The sequence below is a fragment of the Otolemur garnettii genome, unplaced genomic scaffold (assembly GCF_000181295.1).
Source record: "Otolemur garnettii isolate 467f Iridium unplaced genomic scaffold, OtoGar3 scaffold00020, whole genome shotgun sequence".
Lineage (NCBI taxonomy): Eukaryota > Metazoa > Chordata > Mammalia > Primates > Galagidae > Otolemur > Otolemur garnettii.
The window spans coordinates 25720167-25741923 of record NW_003852415.1 but is presented as its reverse complement, the minus strand read 5'-3'; the positions used below and the strand labels follow the sequence as shown (position 1 = coordinate 25741923).

The 21757-nt window shown below is 41.5% G+C and overlaps 1 protein-coding gene across 1 annotated transcript in view; it reads right to left on the bottom strand.

The window, feature by feature from the left end:
• Positions 1-2840: 2840 nt before the first annotated feature.
• EML1 (echinoderm microtubule associated protein like 1) overlaps positions 2841-21757 on the bottom strand; it is a 195167-nt gene continuing 176250 nt past the window's right edge. Inside the window, exons 14-22 of the mRNA XM_023511568.1 lie at positions 20832-20957; positions 20424-20555; positions 17797-17864; positions 14942-15030; positions 8627-8724; positions 8426-8513; positions 6654-6749; positions 5018-5148; positions 2841-4390 (exon numbers count right to left, since the gene is read on the bottom strand). Coding sequence (XP_023367336.1) covers positions 4265-4390; positions 5018-5148; positions 6654-6749; positions 8426-8513; positions 8627-8724; positions 14942-15030; positions 17797-17864; positions 20424-20555; positions 20832-20957 — 954 coding nt within the window. The 3' untranslated portion in view covers positions 2841-4264. The remainder of the gene's footprint in view (positions 4391-5017; positions 5149-6653; positions 6750-8425; positions 8514-8626; positions 8725-14941; positions 15031-17796; positions 17865-20423; positions 20556-20831; positions 20958-21757) is intronic.

The following is a 21757-nucleotide window of genomic DNA, read 5'->3' as shown; positions in this document are numbered from 1 at the left end:
CCTTATCAACCATGGTCGTCACTTTGATGTGCAAGTATTTTGTTTTTTTTTTTTTTTTGAGACAGAGCCTCAAGCTGTCCCCCTGGGTAGAGTGCTCTGGCATTACAGCTCACAGCAACCTCCAACTCCTGGGCTCAAGCGAGTCTTCTGCCTCGGCCTCCCAAGTAGCTGGGACCACAGGCGCCCGCCACAACGCCCGGCTATTTTTTGGTTGCAGCCGTCATTGTTGTTTGGCGGGTCCGGGCTGGGGATTCGAACCCGCCACCTTAGGTGTACGTGGCTGGCGCCTTAGCCGGTTGAGCTATAGGTGCCGAGCCGATGTGCAAGTATTTTGTTAACATTCACCTCCTTCACTGCCCTGTAGGTGCTGCCAGGGTGGAAACTGGTCTGATTTTGCCCATCCTTCCATCCTCAGCACTTAGCATTTATTTCTTAAGATAAGTCTGGAGAAAGTACCAGTGTTAGGGAAGTTATTTCCTGCTCCAAGCCTCAGTATATCTATCAAATATGACTGCTTCCCCTTGGGATTGTCACAAGCCTACAGAATCCCCCAGACACCTGCAGAGTAAATGACCTGGCCTCCCTGCCCTGACCTGGTGGCTGACACTCTCTGGATCTACTTCTCAGGCCTCAGAGGCAGGCTTGTAGCAGGCTGGCAGAAGGACATGTCCGCAACGGGCTCAGGGTGACTGCCAAAAGCAGAGATCCCCACCCCACAGCCCACCTCAGATTCCCTGAAAGCATGCACATTCTCCCTCATCAACAATGCCCTTAGCTGGCCCATCTTCACACTGTTATCTATATCATGCCAGGTAACTTCTATCTTACCACCTCCCTGACTTCTCTCTTCCTATCAAAGAAACAGGGGTTCTGCCAAGCACAACACACCCCCAAACTGCAAGCAGCTTTAGGGAAGAAATTGTCTTAGGCCCCTGGGCGGCCTCCCTGTGGCCAGAAAACTGCTGGACATATAAGAGGGCTCTCCCAAAATGCTTGAACCTATTAGAGAAGTAAAAATGCATTTTTTTGCTAATGCTTTGGCTCAGAAATCCAGGGTAGTAGGATTTCAACAACATTGCAAAGTGCAATTTGAAAGTAATCAGAGCCATGTATATACAGTTGAGCCTTGAACAACACAGGATTGAATTGCACAAGTCCAATAATACGTGGATTTTCTTACACCTCAGCCACCTCTAAGACAGCAAGACCAATCCCCCTTCTTCCTTGGCCTAGTCAGTGTGAAGACAATGAGGATGAGGACCATTATGATGATACATTTCCATTAATGAATAGTAAATATATTTCCTCTTGTGATTTTCTTTTCTCTTGCTTATTTTATTGAAGGAATCGAGCATATAATACATTAACATGCAACATATGTGCTCATTGACTATTTATGTTATAAACACTTATGGTTCAATGACTGAACCTCTTCTAGAAAATGCAACAAGCAGATTTATATGATTTTGTGCATAGTTTCTCAGTGTCAGCTCTATATTGTATTTGATTATCTCCTGAATAAAGTGATATTATAAAAGAAAAAACCACTTATGGTCAATAGTAGGCTATTGGTAGTTAAGTTTTGGGGGAGACCAAAGTTAAACACAAATGTTCAACTGCATGGGGCAGGGGTTGGCACTCTTAACCCCCGTGTCATTCAAGGGTCAACTATACCCTTCTGCATGAAAGTAGGTGCCCACCCTGTTCTGAGGAGATCCAGGATTTCCTTTGTCCTTAACTTTATCAAAACAGGACTGCCATGGAAATGTATTCATTATTAATACAAAATTAAAAATAGTAAGTTAAAAGAAAAAACCTCCTGAGGACTTTTTCCACTGAAAAATTCTCTTATGCTAATGAACTTACATTATTATAACTCCAAATACTAGAAAATTCTCTGTTACTGACAAACTTACTTATCTCCAAATAATAATCTTTGTAACTCCCAATAAATAATCTTTACTTGTTTTTTTTGTTTTTGAGATCGAGTCTCCCGCTGTTGCTCAGAATGGTGCAATAATACCTCACTGCAGCCTCTGACCCTGGGCTCAAGAGATTCTCCTACCTCAGAATCTGAAATAGCTGGGACTACAGCCATGTGTCACCGTACCCAACTTATTTTTAAAAAGCTTTTGTAGAGACATCGTGATGTTGCTCAGGTTGTCTTGAACCACTAAGCTCAAGTGATTTTCCCATCTCGGTCTCTCAAAGTGATAGGATTACCAGCATGAACCACTGCACCTGGCCTACTTTTCTTGTCTTATGTGCTACAGGGAAGCCAGGCTAAGAGCTGTGGGAGAAAGAGGCCTAGTCATGTGGACCTAGCTACCTGTCTTCTTCCAGAAGAATCCTGAAGGTTCTAGCCTTGTTTGCCTGAGAGGTGGTGAATGGTGGTACTTGTTACTCACTGTGTTAATGAGTGAATAATGAATATCTGCAAGGTCAATACTGTACCATTTAAAGAATTTCATTTTAAGTGTAGGCAAATATGAAGACAGCAATAGTAGTTTTTATATATATATGAAGAGTACTGTGTATATGTTTCCCTTTTCAATTATTGGGCTTGGCAAAACAGTGTTAAGTATATAGAAATAAAAGTAATCCTATTGACTTCTAAGTCAGTGATGGATCTCTTTCCCTCCCCTGAGTGGATTATTCCCAAAGTTATCAATTTAAAAATAAGCTCATCTGATGAATGCTACCATATCATATGCAAACTGTATTTCCATTTATAAATGACCCAGGTGAGAAAAAAATCTGCAGATGAAACATAGTGTGAATCATATCTAATTTTAAATATTTTAATTTATACACTTCCATGAATATAGGTCAATAAGAAATCCACTTTTCAGATTTTATTTCATTATAGAATATATTTGACAAGGATACATACAAACAGATTCTTCTTTAATACAAGTTGTTTACTGGTGCCCTGCACTTCTGTAGCAGGCTGGTGATGGCATCAAAAACATTTCTAAAAGTTGCATTTAATCAGCCACTCTAAACAACCAGTGCCTTAGAGTTCAGATAATTCAATTCATTTATTTGCCTAGAACGAGTAAAAATCTTAATATTTGTTTTAAAGTCTGTTTATTACTCTTCTATTTAAAAATCCGAGATACATTCCCCAATGTAAACAATAAATTTCAATCTGTCACACAATCAAAATGGATAAGGCCTTCTTGACAAATTTATGCCAACTATCTTTTACTCATCAGAACATAATCTTATTTCATACTGTAACAAGTTGTCCATGCACAAAAGACAGAAAAAGAAGCTGCCCTTAGTACCTGGTGAAGCCTTTCAAGACTTCTCCTCTCTGCAGGTTTATGTTATACTCAAGAGATAATTTCTGACTTGGTCTACTTGGTCATAAAATACAAATATACACTGTCCATAAGCATAAAACAGTAAAGCCAGTCTTACGTATTTATTATGAATAGCTAAAACCCTATACAAGTACAATATCATATCATGCCAATTAATACACAGAAGAAAATGGTGAATTATCTCACCATTAATCAGGGCACGTGAACAAGGGACAGAGGGACGCAATTCACATAGGTGTTAAGAGGCTGACTGCATTTGGTTAGGCAGGACAGTCTAACTGAAACTCTGAAATGCCTGCACACCCTGCTGAAATATTTAAGTCAATGTGGAGTATAATCTGCTTAACACAAGAAGAATGCTACCCCTTCCTCAGAGCCTCCCAAGGGGAGATCTAATGAAACCTTAGAAAATGCAACCAAATATAGTCTCATATTGCATTTCCTGATTCACCTGTGCAAATCAGTTATTCACTCTCTTCTCAAGTAATTTATCCTTTTAGGACCAATTTATCAACAGCTCTCTCGGTTCAGTACCTCATTATTGTCATAAATATTGGACTTAGCAAGCTAGATGGTGAAATAGTAAAGACTATATACAATATTTTAAAAGGCATTCTGTGACCATTTTTGAAGAGTTCATAGAAAAGTTACTAAGGATATACCAGTTACTTCTGTTGATGTCACCGCAATGTAAACCTTGGAACCTCTTTCCATATTCAATGTGCACTGTTTCATATACTGTACAGCAAACTGCAAAACGGAACTGCTTATCCGATGTGATGCTCGCTGATTCACTGAGCTAAGGTAACCGGCAGAGGGCATAGTTTTCCTGAGGTTTGTAAAAATTTTTTAAACAAAACAGAAATCACAGTGACCAAGCGTAAAGCGAGTCTGTGTCTTCCGTGCACTTTCTACTCCCCAGTTCTCGCTGGGGGCTAGACAACCCGCCACTGCATGATGCTCGTGTCCTTCCCGCCAGTGGAGATGAGGTGACTGTCTTCACAGAGGAAGTCGACATTGGTGACGTGGCTGCTGTGCCCACCATATATGTGGCTTGGAGCCTGAAAATATGATATGGAAGAAAGCTTACTACAAAGCCAGCTCTTTGGAATCAGAAAATGCCTCAATTCTCGATCCATTCTGTCATTCCTTTATTCTTCCCTTCACCCAACAGCTATCTGTGCACAGGAGGAACACAGAAACAAACCACAGAGTTCCTGTGGTCTAGAAGTGGGTCAGACATGAACAAATGACTGCTCTTGGCCAAGAGACAGGTTTGATACCCAGTGCCAGGCACTGGGTCACCCAAAGGTGGGACTATCCAGAGGCTGGGGGTTGAGGATGAGAGAAGGTTGGGGTGGGGAGGATGAAGAAAAGTGTTCTAGGCAGTAGGCTGGCTCATCTTGGCAGGGCCAGAAAAAGGGTGGAAGAGAGTGAAGGGAGGCCCACAAAGCTATAGGGGGAGACAAGGCAGACCTCACGGCTTTATAGGTCATGTGAGGACTAGGGCCAAGAGTCCCAGAGGGCAGTGGGGAACCAAGAAGTGCTTGGAGCAGCAGCTAACAGTCATATCTGCATTCCTGCCTGGTAGCATTCACTTACAGCCCATTTCTATTCAGATTCCAAACAGATCAGGCCACAAGTGTATGCCCTAAGGGATAAGATTAGTGAAAAAACAAGTCCTTTACCCTAAACTGGGAGCAAGGATAAGAGAAGAGGTGCACTTTGCCAAAGTCATCGCCTGTTGACAGGATTTTTTTCTCATGGGCCCGACAGACAGCATTGATGTCAGTTCCATCTGAGCCTTCTGGCCACACTCCTAAAACAAAGAACACAAAAAGAGCACTGGAAATACCAGAGGGTCACATCACGTGAGAACTGGCTATTGAGCCATCATGAAACTAAAATTGCCTTAAATCCAGATGTAGAAATAAGGGTCAAAATGAACACTCAGTCTTAGCCTCTAGCTTCTCTTTGGACTTCAGTATTATCTCACTCCCAGCTATTCTCGGGAAATCTTTTAATGTTCTTACCTTCTGCTACAAGGTAAGAACAAAGGCAAGTTTTCTGGGCTGCCCACTTCTTTCAGGGCCCCTTCTTGACACTACTGCAGAGAGTATTAGAAACCCTGGTTCTGAACACAACCCTTCCCCCCGTTTTTGAGACGGAGTTTCACTTTGTCGCCCTCAGTAGAGTGCCGCGACATCACAGCTCACAGCAACCTCAAACTCTGGGGCGTAAGCAATTCTCTTTTCTCAGCCTCCCAAGTAGCTGGGACTACAGGTGCCCGCCACAATGCCCAGCTATTTTTTGGTTGTAGTTGTCACTGTTGTTTAGCAGGCCCGGGCTGAGCTCGAACCCTCCAGCTTTGGTGTATGTGGCTGGCACATTACTCACTGAGCTACAGGTGCTGAGCCACAACCCCTTTCCTTTATCCCAAAGCATCTGATGGAGCTAACTAGTCCTCAAGGCTGTAGTTTACTAACTTTTTTTCTGTAATTCTTTACATGTGAGTAAAGGACTCCAAAGGACTTTTTAATCCTGACTTTGTGTGTGTCTTTCAGGAGTTTCTAAGTGTTAGCTCCTTGGCTGCTGCTTACCTGTGGCCCCCTGGGGGGTGCCACTGCAGCTGTGAACCCAAGGGCGCTTGGAGAATGGTTGGGCAGGGGGTGCTGTTTTCTGACCATTATTGGGGAACCCTTTGAGTCCCACTTTAGAGACGACAGAGCTGAATACACATCAGTTCTCTCAGCTAGCTGTTCTGCAGCCTATAGGCTCTGGGGATTTAACACCAGAAAACAGTAAAATGCCCACTCTAAGGAGACTTGTGAATATTTACCAACTTACTGACTTATGGTCTCACATGAACAGATTATAAATAATGCCTTTTCTTTTTTATTCTCCTAACAGTGGCAACTTAATTTATGTCATTTATGAATATATTCCTAAAGTGAACTTTGAAGGAAGTGATATATTCAAGAGCCAGAGCCAAAAAGATACAGCAGACCTAACAAATGATAAGTAAATTGATTGACTACCATCTGGCCCACCTCAGAAAGTCTGGCCAACATGATAGGAAAAGATTCTAGAGAAGTATCTCAGGACCCATTTTGTAAAATGGGAACGGGTTAAAAATCCATCTTTCTAGTTCTCCTCAGCTGGCCCCACCTGGGCACACCCTGGCCAGGGAGCTGTAGAGTGTGTGTCTTATGGGGTTCAGGCAGCAGCAGAGCAGTTTGACAAGAGTGGTGACTATGAGATTTCATAATCACTAGAGAATATTCTAAATGTAGACATGTCTTATGAAATCTGTAGGAAACTTACCAAAAACATGGAATCCCAAAGTGCAGGTATAAGTAGCCCATTCAATGTCTCTTGTAGTTTCCACACTTACGACTTGCTTACAAGCAGAGGGAACCCCTAGGAAAAGCAAATACAGTCTGGTGGCTTCTAAACCAAAGCCCCACCCCTCCCCTGAGCAAGGCTGAGCCTTTATGAGCCCTGCCCCATGGGCTATGGAGCCCTCTCAGGGAAAGGATGCGCTCTCCTTTGGAACCTCATGGGAACTGATTCCAAGTCTCCAGCCTTGGAGGAGAACCCCATCTTCTTTATTTCCTCCTCATCTTCTTTGAGTTTGTTTCCCATAGGCTGGCTTCTCTTGGTTCTGGGGTTTCTGCTTGCTGACCCCACTGGAGCTCCAGAACACAACCTGCCTCTGCTCTCAGGCTCCCCAACCCTCCCCCAATCCACCCCCTAAGACTCTGCACACAGTCCTTTTAGCTCAGAGTTAGGAAGCTTATGGAAACCAGTCACACCAAGCGCCTAAATCCTCCCAGGTGATTTATTTGTTTTCTAAATAGTCTCATAGTCTCACTATGAGACTGTGTCTGAGAAGATTCTAGCCCAGGGATGATCCCTAAGAACCATCACCGTGCTTCTGCCCATGTGTCAGATAGGGCCTGGACAGACGGGAGAGGGGAGCCTATGTGGTTACCTTCCACCTCAGAGGGTGGAAGGTTCAGTCCTGGAACATGCTGTCCTCCTTCCCCTACCACCAGCAGTCCTGCCTGTCTTGGCTCCACAACAAGCAGGTGACACACCTAAGAAGTACAACTTCTTCCCCATCCACTAGCTCTTGGTGCCTGTGGCCTGGTATCTGAGCCCTAATTTTCTTACATGTAAAATGGGAATAAGCCAGAAAGTGCTGTGGATCATATGGGAAAATATAGGTGAAAAGCACTGCACTTTCTAGTAACTTTCAGTGGGCATAGGTCAGCCCTTTTTTTTTTTTTTTTTGAGACAGAGCCTCAAGCTGTCCCCTTGGGTAGAGTGCTGTGGCTTTACAGCTCACAGCAACCTCCAACTCCTGGGCTCAAGCGAGTCTCCTGCCTCCGCCTCCCAAGTAGCTGGGACCACAGGTGCCTGCCACAACGCCCGGCTATTTTTTGGTTGCAGCCGTGGTTGTTGTTTGGCGGGTCCGGGCTGGATTTGAACCCACCTTCGGTGTATGTGGCTGGCGCCTTAGCCACTTGAGCCACAGGCGCAGAGCCGGTCAGCCCTTTCTTATGCCCTATGAGCCCCCTTGCTTAGCCCAGAACTGGGTACTTGGCAGGTGATGAGTAAATATTTGAGGAATCTGCACATGCAGGTGGCCTGTGCTCTGAGTACCTGCCATTATCACGTTCATGTTCCCAGGTTGTGCTTGGGCACATGAAATTGGCCAGGGAGGGAATGGGAGAGTAGTAGGAGAAGCCCCAGGGGGTGCTGGTCCCCCAGGTAGAAGGGATGTCATGGACTCTATATACCGCTTCTTATGTTGATGGATCCAGCCCCTCCTTTTGCCACATTTGCTGCCTCCAGCCTCTCTGTGCAGGCTGAGGCCTTCTCCTCAGGTGGACCCTGCACCTTCCTATCCATGAGGGCCCCTGGTTAACTTGAACCCAACTCCTCCATGTTACACAGGGGTAGGGGGAGGAGAACCAAGCCTGGAGATGGCAAGTTCCTGGGGTATGGGTCTTTATGAAGGCCCTATTTGGGTCTCAGAGTGAATGCTTTATGTAGTCTAAACCCCACACAGCTCCTGGGGTGTTACTCACAGTAAAGGATTTCATAGTCTCCAGAATTTGACACAAGGAATTGTGAGTTTACAGACCAGTCCAAGTGAGTAATGAAGCTGGAATGACCCTGCAAGAGAAAAATCATTCTGTGAGTCCCACACACCTTACAGATCGCTGATGACACCATGATAGAATTAAATGACCACACACGTATTTATGAGAAATAATAAGTACACTTACTGAGCATTTGCCAACGCGCGAGTATTTCCTTCCATTGTCGCTAACTCCATATATATAGATACAGTTGTCATGAGAGCCTATTGCTAAGAAATTCCCATCTATAAAAATATGATAGATCACATTTAAGATATTAAAACCAAACATTTATTCATTGCAAAGGATAATGCTAGTTGCCACCACAGATTTAGACACAATAGCTGGATTAATGAAGTATTTCAAAGAGAAAAATTTCCTTTTGAATAAATTCTACATCATTTCCTAAGCTGTCTTTTGAGAAATACTCACCTGGTCAGATAACAAAATCTGGTAAAGATTTATAAACTTTTTATGGAGTTATCAGCAAGATGGCAGCTGAGTAGCAGCTTCTGTGTAACTGGGCGCAGTGAGAAAGGGGGAGAGAAGATTCCAGGCATCTCTGGTTGGTGGGTTTTGCCCAGAGGCTGTCCTCTGGTGACCCAGGAAGTCAGTGAGAGACTTTAGGACCCCACGAGGAGGTCAGAAGCGGTGGAAAACCGGCAAGTAGTGGGTGCCCGTTTGTTTGCTCTTGCACTGCTGGTGGGACTGCAAACTAATACAACCTTTTTGGAAGGAAGTATGGCGAAACTTACAGAACTCAACCTAGACCTCCCATGTGATCCTGCAATCCCACTATTGGGCATCTATCCAGAGGAAAAAAAACCTTTTACTATAAAGACACTTGTACTAGGCTGTTTATCGCAGCCCAATCTACAATCGCTAAAACGTGGAAACAGCCTAATTGTCCCTCAACCCAGGAATGGATTGGTAAGCTGTGGTATATGTACACTATGGAGTATTATTCAGCCATCAAAAATGAAGATTTTACAGCATTTGTAATAACCTGGATGGAGGTGGAACACATTATTCTTAGTGAAGCATCACAGGAATGGATATGACTTTGGATATAACTTTGATATGAAGACAATTGATGACAATTAATGACATGGGGCATGGGGGAAGGGGAGATCAGTCAGAGAAGAAGCAAGGGCGTTTGGGCAAAAAAAAAAATAATGACTAATTCTCACACAAACTGGATTTAATTTTGATCAATGTATATTACTTAAACATCAATTTTTAATTCAGCATGTCAATATGTTGTTTATCATATTGCATCCTTATTCATCAGTGAAATATGCCTGTAATTTCCCCTTTATAATAATATATTTTTTCTAATTTTACTATCAGGGGTATCCAGACTAAGTAGAATGATTTTGAAGTATTTCTATTTCTACTGTCTATAAGACTTGGCGTGATCTGTTTTTTTTTAGAAATTATTTTTTGACTTTTATTTATATGTATTAGTCTATTTTTTTAGATTTTGGTAAAAACATAATAAGCAAAAAATATTTGTTTGCTATTTGTATTTTGTCTTGTGTATTCTGTAACAAACAAGTAGTAAATGATTATGTATTCAAAAAAAATTGCACAGCTCTTGTTAAAGCTATATTGATAGGTACTTTCTATTTTGGTTGCTGATACAATGCTATCTTTGTTTTCTAATATTATTTTGTAATTCTTTTTTATATAGGAATATAATTGATTTTGTATAGTTATTTTGAAGTTAGCTATGTTGCTGAATTTTTCTATTGTTTTTGGTAACTTGCAAGTAACTTAGTAACTCGGAAGTAATGAAATTTGTATTTATTTTACAAACCATTGGGATTTTTAAGTTATCATAATTGTACTAGCTAGGATCTTCAACTTTACTAGGAGTGGTGGTAATGAGTACACTTATCTCATAATTGATTTGCAGATAATGCTTTTGTTTCCTCATAAAATTGATATATTTGTCCCAATGTTATCTTCAATGATTATGTCAAGGTTTTGCCTATAGTTGATGTTCTGTAAATATTCATGGAATAAAGGAGCCTGAAATTTAAAAAAAAAACAAAAAAACTTTTTATGAACTTTTTCTATAAACTTTCATAAAATCTTATGAAACCCTTTCTTGGCTACCCTGTCCTCATCACTGAAGGTGGAGATGTGATTCTTTTAAGGGGCCCACAAGGCTTTCCAAGATATGTGTGCCTGAACACATATTCTCTTGTGCCTCTGCACTCACTGGTCCTGCCTGGTATGCCCATCCCCCCCTCTCTTGCAGTGGGCCATCATGCGGTGTCTTCTTCACCAGAGTTTCTGGTCCCAGGAAAGCCCAAGGAATCAGGCCATGTCGCATGTGTTAAAACAAGGGAAGCTGCACATTATAACAAAAAGCAGAACTTGTGGCTAACAAATGAATGTGCCAAGCCTGATGCTAATGGGAGGAAGACCCAAGACATACTGGAAAGGAAACAGGGCCTGAGAGCTAGTTCAGGAAAAAGTCAGACTTTCCTGCGCCAGGAAGCAAAAGGGAGGATCAGAAACCTGGAAGCATACCAGACCCAGGACAGGATGCACAGCAGCAGGGGCCCCTCCACACCAGCTTGGGGGCTGCAGGCCAGTCCTCACTGATACTGCACATTAGATCCTCCATCAGCAATACACACACAGCCAATGTGCCTTTTCATAGCAATAGAGAGGATCCACTCAGACACTATCTGTAAGGCACCCAGTGGCTGTGGGCACACAAAGCTTCAATGAGGGTTGTTTCTCTTCCCTTCCTCTCCTCTGACTGCCCCCCCCCGACTCTTAGTAGGAATCCTACAGGACATAGCGTGGCCTGGTGCTGTCAGGAAATGGTATTTTAGGAAGTCTTGGCCTATGCCAGGTCAAAACAGGGGTGTTAGTAAGAGGCTAAGGCAGCCTGACCAAATAAGGAATCCTGAAGGGATGGGGCAAATGGATGTTTTTACTTTAGCTGGAGGACTGGTTACTATCAGCTGTCTTGAGAAGTCCAGGGAGCCATGTGGGAAACCAGCCAAGTCTCTAATTGCCCCAAGTGACCACTCCCCGACATACTAAATGCTACTAATATCACTACTTAATGATAATAATTATAATTATTATAACAGTCAACATGTATGGAATGCTGCTACATATGAGGTGCTATTCTAAACTCTTCCTGTATTAACATAATCAATCCTTGTAACAACTATATGAAGTAGAGATAATTATCCTCATTTTTTAGGAGAGGGACCTGAGGCACAGATGGTAAAGTAACTTGACCCAGGTCACATGGGCTTCCTGAAGCTGGCATTCGAACCTAGGCAATCTGACTCCATGGTCTGGGCATTTTGTTGCTAAATTCCACTGCCCCTTTGACACAGCTTAGGGGGAAAGACAGTTGAAAGTCTGACATATGAAGTGTCAGGGGTATGGCCCATGCACTGCTAAGCAAAATAGTCTCAAAGAACTATCTGGTCATTTGTGATCTATAAAATAACGGGGACTCTTTCATAATAGAATCATTGCCCTAAACAAATAAGTTTAGGGCAATGGGTTAATTACTTAAGAAAAAAAAGGCTCGGCGCCTATGGCTCAGCCGGCTAGGGCGCCAGCCACGTACACCTAAGGTGGCGGGTTCGAATCCCCAGCCCGGACCCGCCAAACAACAATGACGGCTGCAACCAAAAAAAAAATAGCCGGGCGTTGTGGCGGGCGCCTGTGGTCCCAGCTGCTTGGGGGGCGGAGGCAGGAGACTCGCTTGAGCCCAGGAGTTGGAGGTTGCTGTGAGCTGTGATGCCACGGCACTCTACCCAGGGGGACAGCTTGAGGCTCTGTCTCAAAAAAAAAAAAAAAAAAAAGAAAAAAAAAATCAAGTTAGAGCAACAACCCCTACCTTTTAAGAATCAACTTTGAGGTATAATTTACATGTAATAAAATGCCTATATTTCAAGTGTACAGTTCAAAGAGTTTTGACAAATATGCCTGTGTAACTACCATCCCTGTATCGGTTATATAAAGACGAATGAAAAATAGGATCTTGCACCCTCCCTCGGCAATCCATTTCTATCTCTAACAGCCTTCATCGGATTGTAATTCCTCTTTAAAATTCTAATCCTCATTCTTCATATAGCAGTTTAAGCTCTGTTTCTGCTGATAGGAGAAATCCTCGAAATCCTCAAAGCAGGGAGGAACTGGCTGATTGTATCATTTGCAGTCCCAGACCCCTGCACAGGCAAGGAAAGACTTGGAGTCCATGGACACCTGCATCCTCATTTGGATGGCTCTGACAACACCCGTCCCAAACAATGTCTCAAGATCCTGAACACACACAGCCCCCAGAGCTGCTTCACTTTTTTCAAGAATTTTGAAAATAAAAATAAAGTTAGAGGAGTTATACTACTCAATTTGAAAACTTACTTTAAAGTCATATAATCAAGACTGCATGGTATTGGCACAAGGATGACATAAGTGAAGGGGACAGAATGTTATTCTGGAGCATTCAGAAATAAGCCTTTACAATTATAATCAATAGATTTTTGATAAAAGGGTCAAGATAATTAAACAGGGAAGTGATTATCTTTTCAACAGAAGATACTAGGACAACTGGATATCCATATACAGACCAAATAACCTCAGACTCTTACCTCTCACCATACAAAAGAATTAACTCTTATGTAACCTTGTAACTCCTGTGTAATTAACTCAAAATGGATCACAGACCTAGATGTGAGGGTTAAAACAAGAACCCTTCTAAAAGAGAGAATATAAGAGAAAAGCTTGAGTACGACAGCAAAGACATGATCCACAAAAGAAAAAGTTGATAGACTGTACTTCATCAAAATTAAAACTTTTGTGCTTCAAAAGACCACATTAAGAAATGAAAAGATAAGCCATAACTGGGGGAAAAATTTGCAAATCACATATTTGATTAAGAACTTAAAAAAGAATATATAAAGAGATCTCAACTCAATAGTAAGACCAACAACCCAAATGAAAAATAGGCAAAATATCTGAATGGATACTTCACAGAAGATACAGGAATGTAATCATTAAATCACTGTAAAAAATACTCAACACTAGTAGTCATTAGGAAAATGCCAATTAAAACCACAATAGATACCATTACACTCCTATTAGAATGGCTATAATAGGTGGTACCTGAGCTCACTGGGTAGGGCACCTGCCACATACACCGAGGCTGGCGGGTTCGAATCCAGCCCAAACCAGCTAAAGCAACAATGACAACTGCAACAGAAAAATAGCCGGGCATTGTGGCAGGTGCCTATAGTCCCAACTACTTGGGAGGCTGAGGCAAGAGAACTTGTTAAGCTCAAGAGTTTCAGGTTGCTTGAGCTGTGATACCACGGCACTCTACGCAGGGTGACAGCTTGAGACTCTGTCTCAAAAAAAAAAACAAAAAACAGAATGGCTATAATAAAGACAGACAGTAACAAGTGCTGGTGAGGATGTGCAGATACCAGAACCCTTGCCCACAGCTGTTGTAGAGCCACTTTGAAAAACAGTTTTGCAGTTTTATAAAATGTTAAAACATAAGTTTATCATATAATCTACCAATACTACTCCTAGGAATTTGCCCAAGAGAAATGAAAACTTATCTACAAAAGACAAATACATGAATGTTCATAGCATTATTCATAATGGTCAAAATTCAGAAATAAAATGTGGTACTTGTCCATAAGATGGAATACTATCAGTAATTAAAAAGGAATAAACAACATGCACAATAACACAGATTAATCTCAAAAACACTATTCTAAGTGAAAGAAGTCAGATGTATCAGACTACATATTATACAGCTCCATTTACATATGTCCAGAAAAGACAATTTATAGAGGCCAGAAACCAGATCAATGGTTGCCTCAAATGGGGTGTAGGGATGGAAATGAATTGCTAGTGGACATGGAGAAACTTTTGGGGTGATGGGAAGGTTCTAAAACCGGGTTGTGGTGACAGCTGGCACAACACTACAAATTTACTATGAATTGCTGAATTGTACATTTATAATAGCTAATTATTACATACAAATTACACCTCAATAAAGTTGTTAAAGAGTCCTCATCTTTTTGAGATATATACAATAATATTAACAGATGAAACAGTAAGATATCTGGGAACTGCTTCAAAATAACATGGGAGTAGGGAGGTGGGTGGGCTGCAGGCAGACGGGACTGGCAAAGAGCTAAGTGTTGTTGAAGCTGGGTGAGGAGCACATGAGGGTTCCATGCTGTTCTGTCTAATTCTGTCTATGCTTGAAATTTCCCATAATCCAAAGTTAGAAAACACACAAGTACAGTGACCCAAGAGAGAAGAAAACCCACAAATGCCACAATTATGTGCGTGTCTAATTTAAATTTCACTCTGGGGAGGTTTGTGCAATTTTTTCTTTAAAGACATCTACCCAGAATTTCATTCTACTGGAATTTTACAATAGTGAATGGTTTGTATTCTGACCTGGAGAGTAACGCATTACAGACAGCTGCTCGTTTCCATCTGTGTGAACAGTGACCAAGTCTTTTGTTTCTGTGTCAAACACAAACCACCTGTTGTGAACATGAGAAAAAGCACAGTAAGTTTAGCGAGGAAAAAAAAGACTATCACAGCAATAGGACTATTAGAATTATTAACCATAAAAGGCTTGATACTTTGCATTTGCTTAATAAGAAAGCCTATTCCTAGTTTTTATTTAAAGAAAATTTCCTGCCCAGGGACAGTGGCTCATACCTGTAATCCTAGTAGTCTGGGAGGCTGAGGCAGGTGGATCACCTGAGCTCAGGAGTTCGAGAGCAGCCTGAGCAAGAGTGAGTCCCTGCCCCCTAAAAATAAATAGCCAACTGTTATGGCAGGTGCCTGTAGTCCCAACTATCTGGGAGGCTGAAGCAAGAAAATCATTTGAGCCCAAGTTTGAGGCACTGTGAGCTTGATACGATGGCACTCTACCCAGGGCAACAGAGTGAGACTCTATCTTACAAAAAAAAAAAGAAAGACAAGAAAATTTCCTCTGTATAAGCATCCTCTAAAGAAAAGAACAGCATATGGTCTACCATTCAAAATGATTCCATTATCAACACTATGTCATAGTTTCTCAAGTGTTTGTGTTTGGTCATTCGCAAGGAGGAGAGAAATCCGTGGGTAGGGAAGATGGCCAATACCAAGTGCTAAGTCTGTGACTAGAGGAAGTGACAAAGGACCACCGGCAAAAGCTCACCCAGATCTAACACAAGGCAATGCAGTACTGGTCCAGGGCTGAGACAACTCAGAGTGGTGATGTTCTGAATTGCACTGCACAAGGAGAGGTGATCTGAGAGTCTAGAACTTATGTGAATGATAGTGTGTAACCAATGGGGGGGGGGGATTTCTTAAGACAGAGAGAATGGAAGAAAAGTGAGTAGAGCGCTAGTCTTTAAATTTAACCTCTTTGGGCCCAGTTTCCTCAATTATAAATGGGAATGAGTCCAGGTCTATTTTGCAAGTTAAATGTTAAAGTCAAATTATAATGATATGAAAGTGCTTTGTATCTTCTGATAAGGACACAATACTCACTACATGTTTGTTAACTGTAAGAATGACTGAACTCTCCTGCCTATAAGTGTGGCAGTAAGTGAGACTCTAGTGAAACCTGGATGACACACATCACATTGGCAGTTACTGTCTTCTCAACTTAAACATAAGTCCCAACCATTGCCAAGCGTTGGTGACAGTCCTATCCCCACTGAAATTTGGATTTTGCTTCTCAGCTTTGATTTCTTGCATCTTAAATAACCATCCACCTTTAATGTGTTATTTAACCTTAATAGAGGCTAAAACATAACAAAGAGTGAGACTGGGGCTGATGAGAATATGCCTTCCAATAGTCCTGTTAAATTGAAAGCACAAGGGACCCTAGGACCCTAGGACCCTAGGACCTGAGATGCAGGAGGCGCAGACGGCAGGGGTCGTGGGAGGGAAAAGAAGGGATTAGGCTGCATGATCTGTCTCTTCCATCCCAGGACATTGTATGATTCTGAGCACTGCCACCAAACCCTATCGTACACAGCAGACACAGGCATAGCTGTCAGCCTGTCAGAATCCTAATGAATTAGAAGCTTCAGGTATCTCAGAGAGAATTAAATGAAAGGTGGGGAGTGTGTGTGTATATGCGAACATTTTATGAAGAATTCTGTTGGATATATGGAGCCCAACTTTTAAGATATTGCTACCTATGACTTACAAATGATTACTCTTTCTTTATGCATATTCCACAGCAGCGATTTTCAACCAGTGTGCTGTGAGAGGATCTTAGTTAGGTGTGCCATGAAAAATTTTAAAGGTCATTAATTAAATTATTTCTGAAAGACATTCAAAGCACGCTAAATATATTTTTCTTTTTACTCTTTTTTTTTTGATCAACGTAATTTAAGTGTGCCACAGAAGTTTAACTATAGGTTCAAGTGTGCTGTGAGATAAAAAAGGTTGAAAGACACTGCTCTTACAGTCATAATAACAGAATCTAAGTGGTATACTTTTTAAAAAGGAAGAATAGGAGGAAAAATATCTGAATAAAACCATAGGAAATGTGTATATAATGATAAATAACATTAAGGTACAATCAAAACTTGTCAAACTTTGACAGTAATAACTACTGCTATCACCGGCCAGGCAACCTCAGCAGATATTCTACATGTATCTTGTCCTTCAATCATCAGCACAGCACAGCCAGGCATGAAATAGCATCATAATTTACAAAAAAAAGAAAGAAATTCAGAAAGTTTACATAACTGGCTTAAAGCCACACTCCTATTTAATAAGTGACAAAGGTGAGATTCAAACACAGATTGGCATATCAGAGGTACCAGGTAAATAAGTAACAGCTTAATCTGAATATGAGGCATAGATCTGGACAGTTTCTAAGATTCTGGAAAGGCAGTTAGAAAAACCATTTTTAAATGCTGAGCATTTTGAAATGCTTTCTTCCCCAATTCCAAAGTCAAGGGCTGCTCCCATAGCCTCAAGATGAGAAGTAGAAGAGCTCTGCAAACCACCGAAATTATGGGCAAAGACAGAGAGTGAGTGTGTGTGTCCGGTGGGGGCTATGGGAACATTTTCTAGGAGAGAAGGTCCATAGGTTTCCTCAGATTTTCTCAAGGTTCAAAATGTAATGGACCATTCTTTTAAGTTTTGCTCCTAAGTTCTGACTTAACTCTTGGGAAGTCTTTAGAAACTGAGAAGATGCAGCCAAGAGCTGACCTGTATCTGCCCGGGGTGAAATATAAACCACAAACCTCTTTTCATATGCATTCAAAGCACAGGCCATGCTGGTATGGACTTACCTGCCTGTTAGTGTTCCAACTGCAACCACAGACCCTGAAGGATGAAAACCAGAAGACTGAGCTGGATCCTAAAATATTTTAAAGGAAGTGTAAATTGATGGACAGATATAGCACCAAAGCATAAAACACATACACACACACATCCCCATCTTACAGCTCTCTGGCTCTATTGGAAAAGACTCTTTTTCTCTAGAGAGAAAAATGTTTTCCTACCTGAATGGATGCCATGTTTAAATAATTCTAAATTCTTATCCCTTTAGGATGCTTCTCTTTTTGTTCTATATCCTTTCATAACTACAATAATCAGAAGAAAGACAAACAAGTAAATGCTCTTCTTCCAAGTCATAGCTTATAAACCCAGCCCCTTCGGCTGACCCCGTGCAGAAGGGTAAGCTCATTGGTCAGTGTGCTCCATCTGTCTGGAAATGTGACTGAGGTGCCTGATCCTATTGTGCACATACAGGGTGAGTGGCCACTGGATGCAAGACACTAGGGCTGCTGTGGAGGGTCATGAGAAGAGCCAGGCACATCCTAGGTTCTGATCTAGTTGTGCATAGATGTTCAATACTAACTGTGACAGAAGATGAAAGAAGTGAAAACCCAAGGTGCTGTGGAGCCACTGGAGAGAGAGATGAAGTCACACTGGGAAGCTGGGTCAGGGCTTCACGGTGCAGAAAGTGTCGGACTTGGGCTTCCAAAAAAGGAAGAATCATCACTGTGGATGTGAGAAGTGGATACACCATACTGTTTTGGATCAGGGGTAAAAGAGGCAACGATATGATAAAGGTGGAGAAAGCAAGATGGTTCTGGGCAGATCTGAGGAATGGCAGGTGGTCAGTGGCTTATGGTGCAGAATATGTGGGATGAAGAATAAGAAGGATCCTGGTGACACAGTGATGTAGGCTGCACGGCAGCAAATAATGTGAGTATTTTTTTCTTTCAATAAAAAGAGTGATATGACTGAATCTGTCTTTCAGATAGAAGAACATTTGGAAGGAGTATTTAGGACAGATTGAAGCCAGAGAAGATTAATCAGAGGAAGATTAAGAAAAAAGTAGGAATGGGAATGAAAATAGGAGGCATTACTACACTACTGGACATGGCTTGGCGCCCGGTCCATAGCACAGTGGCTACGGTGCCAGTCACATATACCGAAGGTGGTGGGTTCAAACCTGGCCTGGTCCAGCTAACCAACAATGACAACTGCAACAACAAATAGCCGGGCACTGTGGCAGATGCCTGTAGTCCCAGCTACTTAGGAGGCTGAGGCAAAAAATCACTTAAGCCCAAGAGTTTGAGGTTGCTGTGAGCTGGGATGCCATGGCACTCTCCCGAGGGCAACATAATGAGACTCTGTCTCAAAAAAAAAAAAAATGCTACCAGATAAACTAAAATCGCAAGAGACCAGAAGGAAACTTTTCAGACATGTGATTACATTATTTTAATGCTTGCTCTGAAGTGGGAGCTGTAATTAAGCTCAGGGCTGCCACTGCTGCACAGATAGAAATCATGTTCACTTGAGCTTTACCATTTACAAAGCAGTTTCGTACATATAATTCATCTACACTCAGAACAATTTTGAGATGAAGGTGTAGGTACAAAGAAGTTAACTGTTCATGTCTAAAGTCAGTTGGTCAGAGGTGGTAGAGACAGAACTTAACCGGCTTCCAGTTCTGAGCCCCTACCCTTACGTGTGACCTCAGGCTGAGTGGTGAGCACTTATACATACAAATGGTTACTCTTTGGGCAGGGAAAGCTTCCCCCCAGACCACCAGGACACCATTTCCTTTAGCCCTTTCCTGCCATGTTGGGCCACAGTGCTCCCTTCTCTTGAGTGGAGGTGCTGCCTCTTGGGCCCTTCCACTTCAGTGTTTAGCTGTCTGCCAGGGACTGGCACCCTTTAGTGCACCTTCTCTGAAAGTGAAGGGATGGAGAGCTGAAACTTGGACCTGGCACCTGTGACATGCCAGCAACTCTAGGGGGATGAAAGGATGATGTCTGTGGTCTATAGAGAGAGTATTTCCTTCAATGGGATTATATATGTCTTACAGGACAGGCAACAAAGAATAAGCTTTTGATTCACTAAAGTATGAGGCAGTGGGAAGAATCAGGGTTTGGGAGTCAGACTGAGCAGGGTGTAAATGAACACTGGCTCTGTCACTTACCAACTTACTGACCTCAGCCAGTTAGTTAACTTCTCTCAGCCTCAAATTTCCTAATCAATGAAATCAGAGTGAAAATGAAAAACCTCAACCTGCAGGCTGCTGCAAGGATTAAGGATAATATATGTACAATTTGTAAGTTCTCATGCAAAGGGTACATTGTAAATAGAATGCAGGCTCATAACAAGTATTTGTCAACATGTAAGCCAGTTAAGAGATTCTGTACTCAGGAAATCTGACAATCAACTAGGAAAGGCTAACTTCCTGTCAAAAAATTCAACAGTAAACTTCAAAATTACATGGGTGAGATCACTCAAGGCAATGTTAAAGGCAATGCAGTTCTAAAGAGATAAATGACATTTCCTTGGGACAATTTTTATATCATGATAATTTCATGCAAAAAATAAATAAACATGTTTCAGATGAATTTATATAAGAAAAATGGAAATGTAACATGCATGTTACCTCTATTATTTTGTCCCAGACAGGCCGGTGACCAACAGCATCCCACAGAGTAGCATGCTTGTCATGACCGCAGGTCAAGAACTGAGGTTTTGAGGCATGGACAGCCAGTCCCCAAAGCTCATCAGTGTGACCCTACAAAAAAACCGAGACAGACAAAAATACACTGAGATACTGCAGTCAACACTCAGGAGCCTTAAGGGATGACTAGTCATGGCTTCATGCTGACTTCATAAATGCCCTCATCAGTGTCCCTTTTCCCAGCTTAATTTATGGCAGTAGCTGAACTGTGAAGTGGAGGAAGATGTATCTTAGTAAACAATAAGATGAGTCACCTCTTTGGAGCGCTTGATAAACGTCTGATATAGTGCAAGATGGATGTGTTTGGTAGGTCTGATGAGTGGGCCATACCTGAGTGATGGGTGAAAAGTCCCCTGACAGAGTGCCCTGTAGGACAAAGTTTCTCGTTGTGCCAATCAAGATCACATCGCCTTTCCCCTCGGCTACTGTCCGTATAGGGCCGAACTGTTCTGGAATCTCCATGGAAAAGAGTCATATGAAAAGTAAATATTTAAAATTGTACTAAATTATTAGCTCATTCAAAATACTTATTTACACATCACAATGATAGCTCCTATAACAGACATATATATGTAAAAGAGTTTTAGCTAGATACACAGTTGTTGAGTGAATCATCAAAACCCCAAACCTTATTTTTAAACTACAAACATTTTTAAAATAAATCTTTATGTATCTTAGAAGAATTAGCAAGAGTGAGGTTGTTAAGAAGAAGCATTTTCCCTGACAAAACTAAAAAATAAGGAATATTCCTGGTTAGTTTCCTCTTTACTTATTATGACTTCTGATAGCAGTAGCAGACAAAATTTGGAAAGTAAAGAATAATATACAACATTGCCATAATAAGAGCTCCTAGAAAACCTATTGTAACTTAAAATGGTAAATTCTTTGGCAACATAACTCTATTTAGTTTAAAAATCCATTGTTTATGTTGATAAACATACTGAATAATCTAAATGTTAAAAAAAGAATTTTAATGAAAACAAAAAAAAGAATTTCAAAATACACATGCTAAGAGCAATTTGCTATAATAAAATAAAGTTCTTACACTATAAAAAGAATAAACACCACAGTTAGACTCTGGCAGGTTGTTGTTAGGCTCGCCCATTCTAGGGTAATAATAAGTGGCCTGCCCTCACACAAATGTTCTACCTCCAGTGTGGTTTGTTAGCACAGAATTGAGAAAAGTTGATAATGATTTATGCTTCTGAAGAGGAATCACAGATACTAACAAATGGTAACTTTTTTTTTTTTTTTTT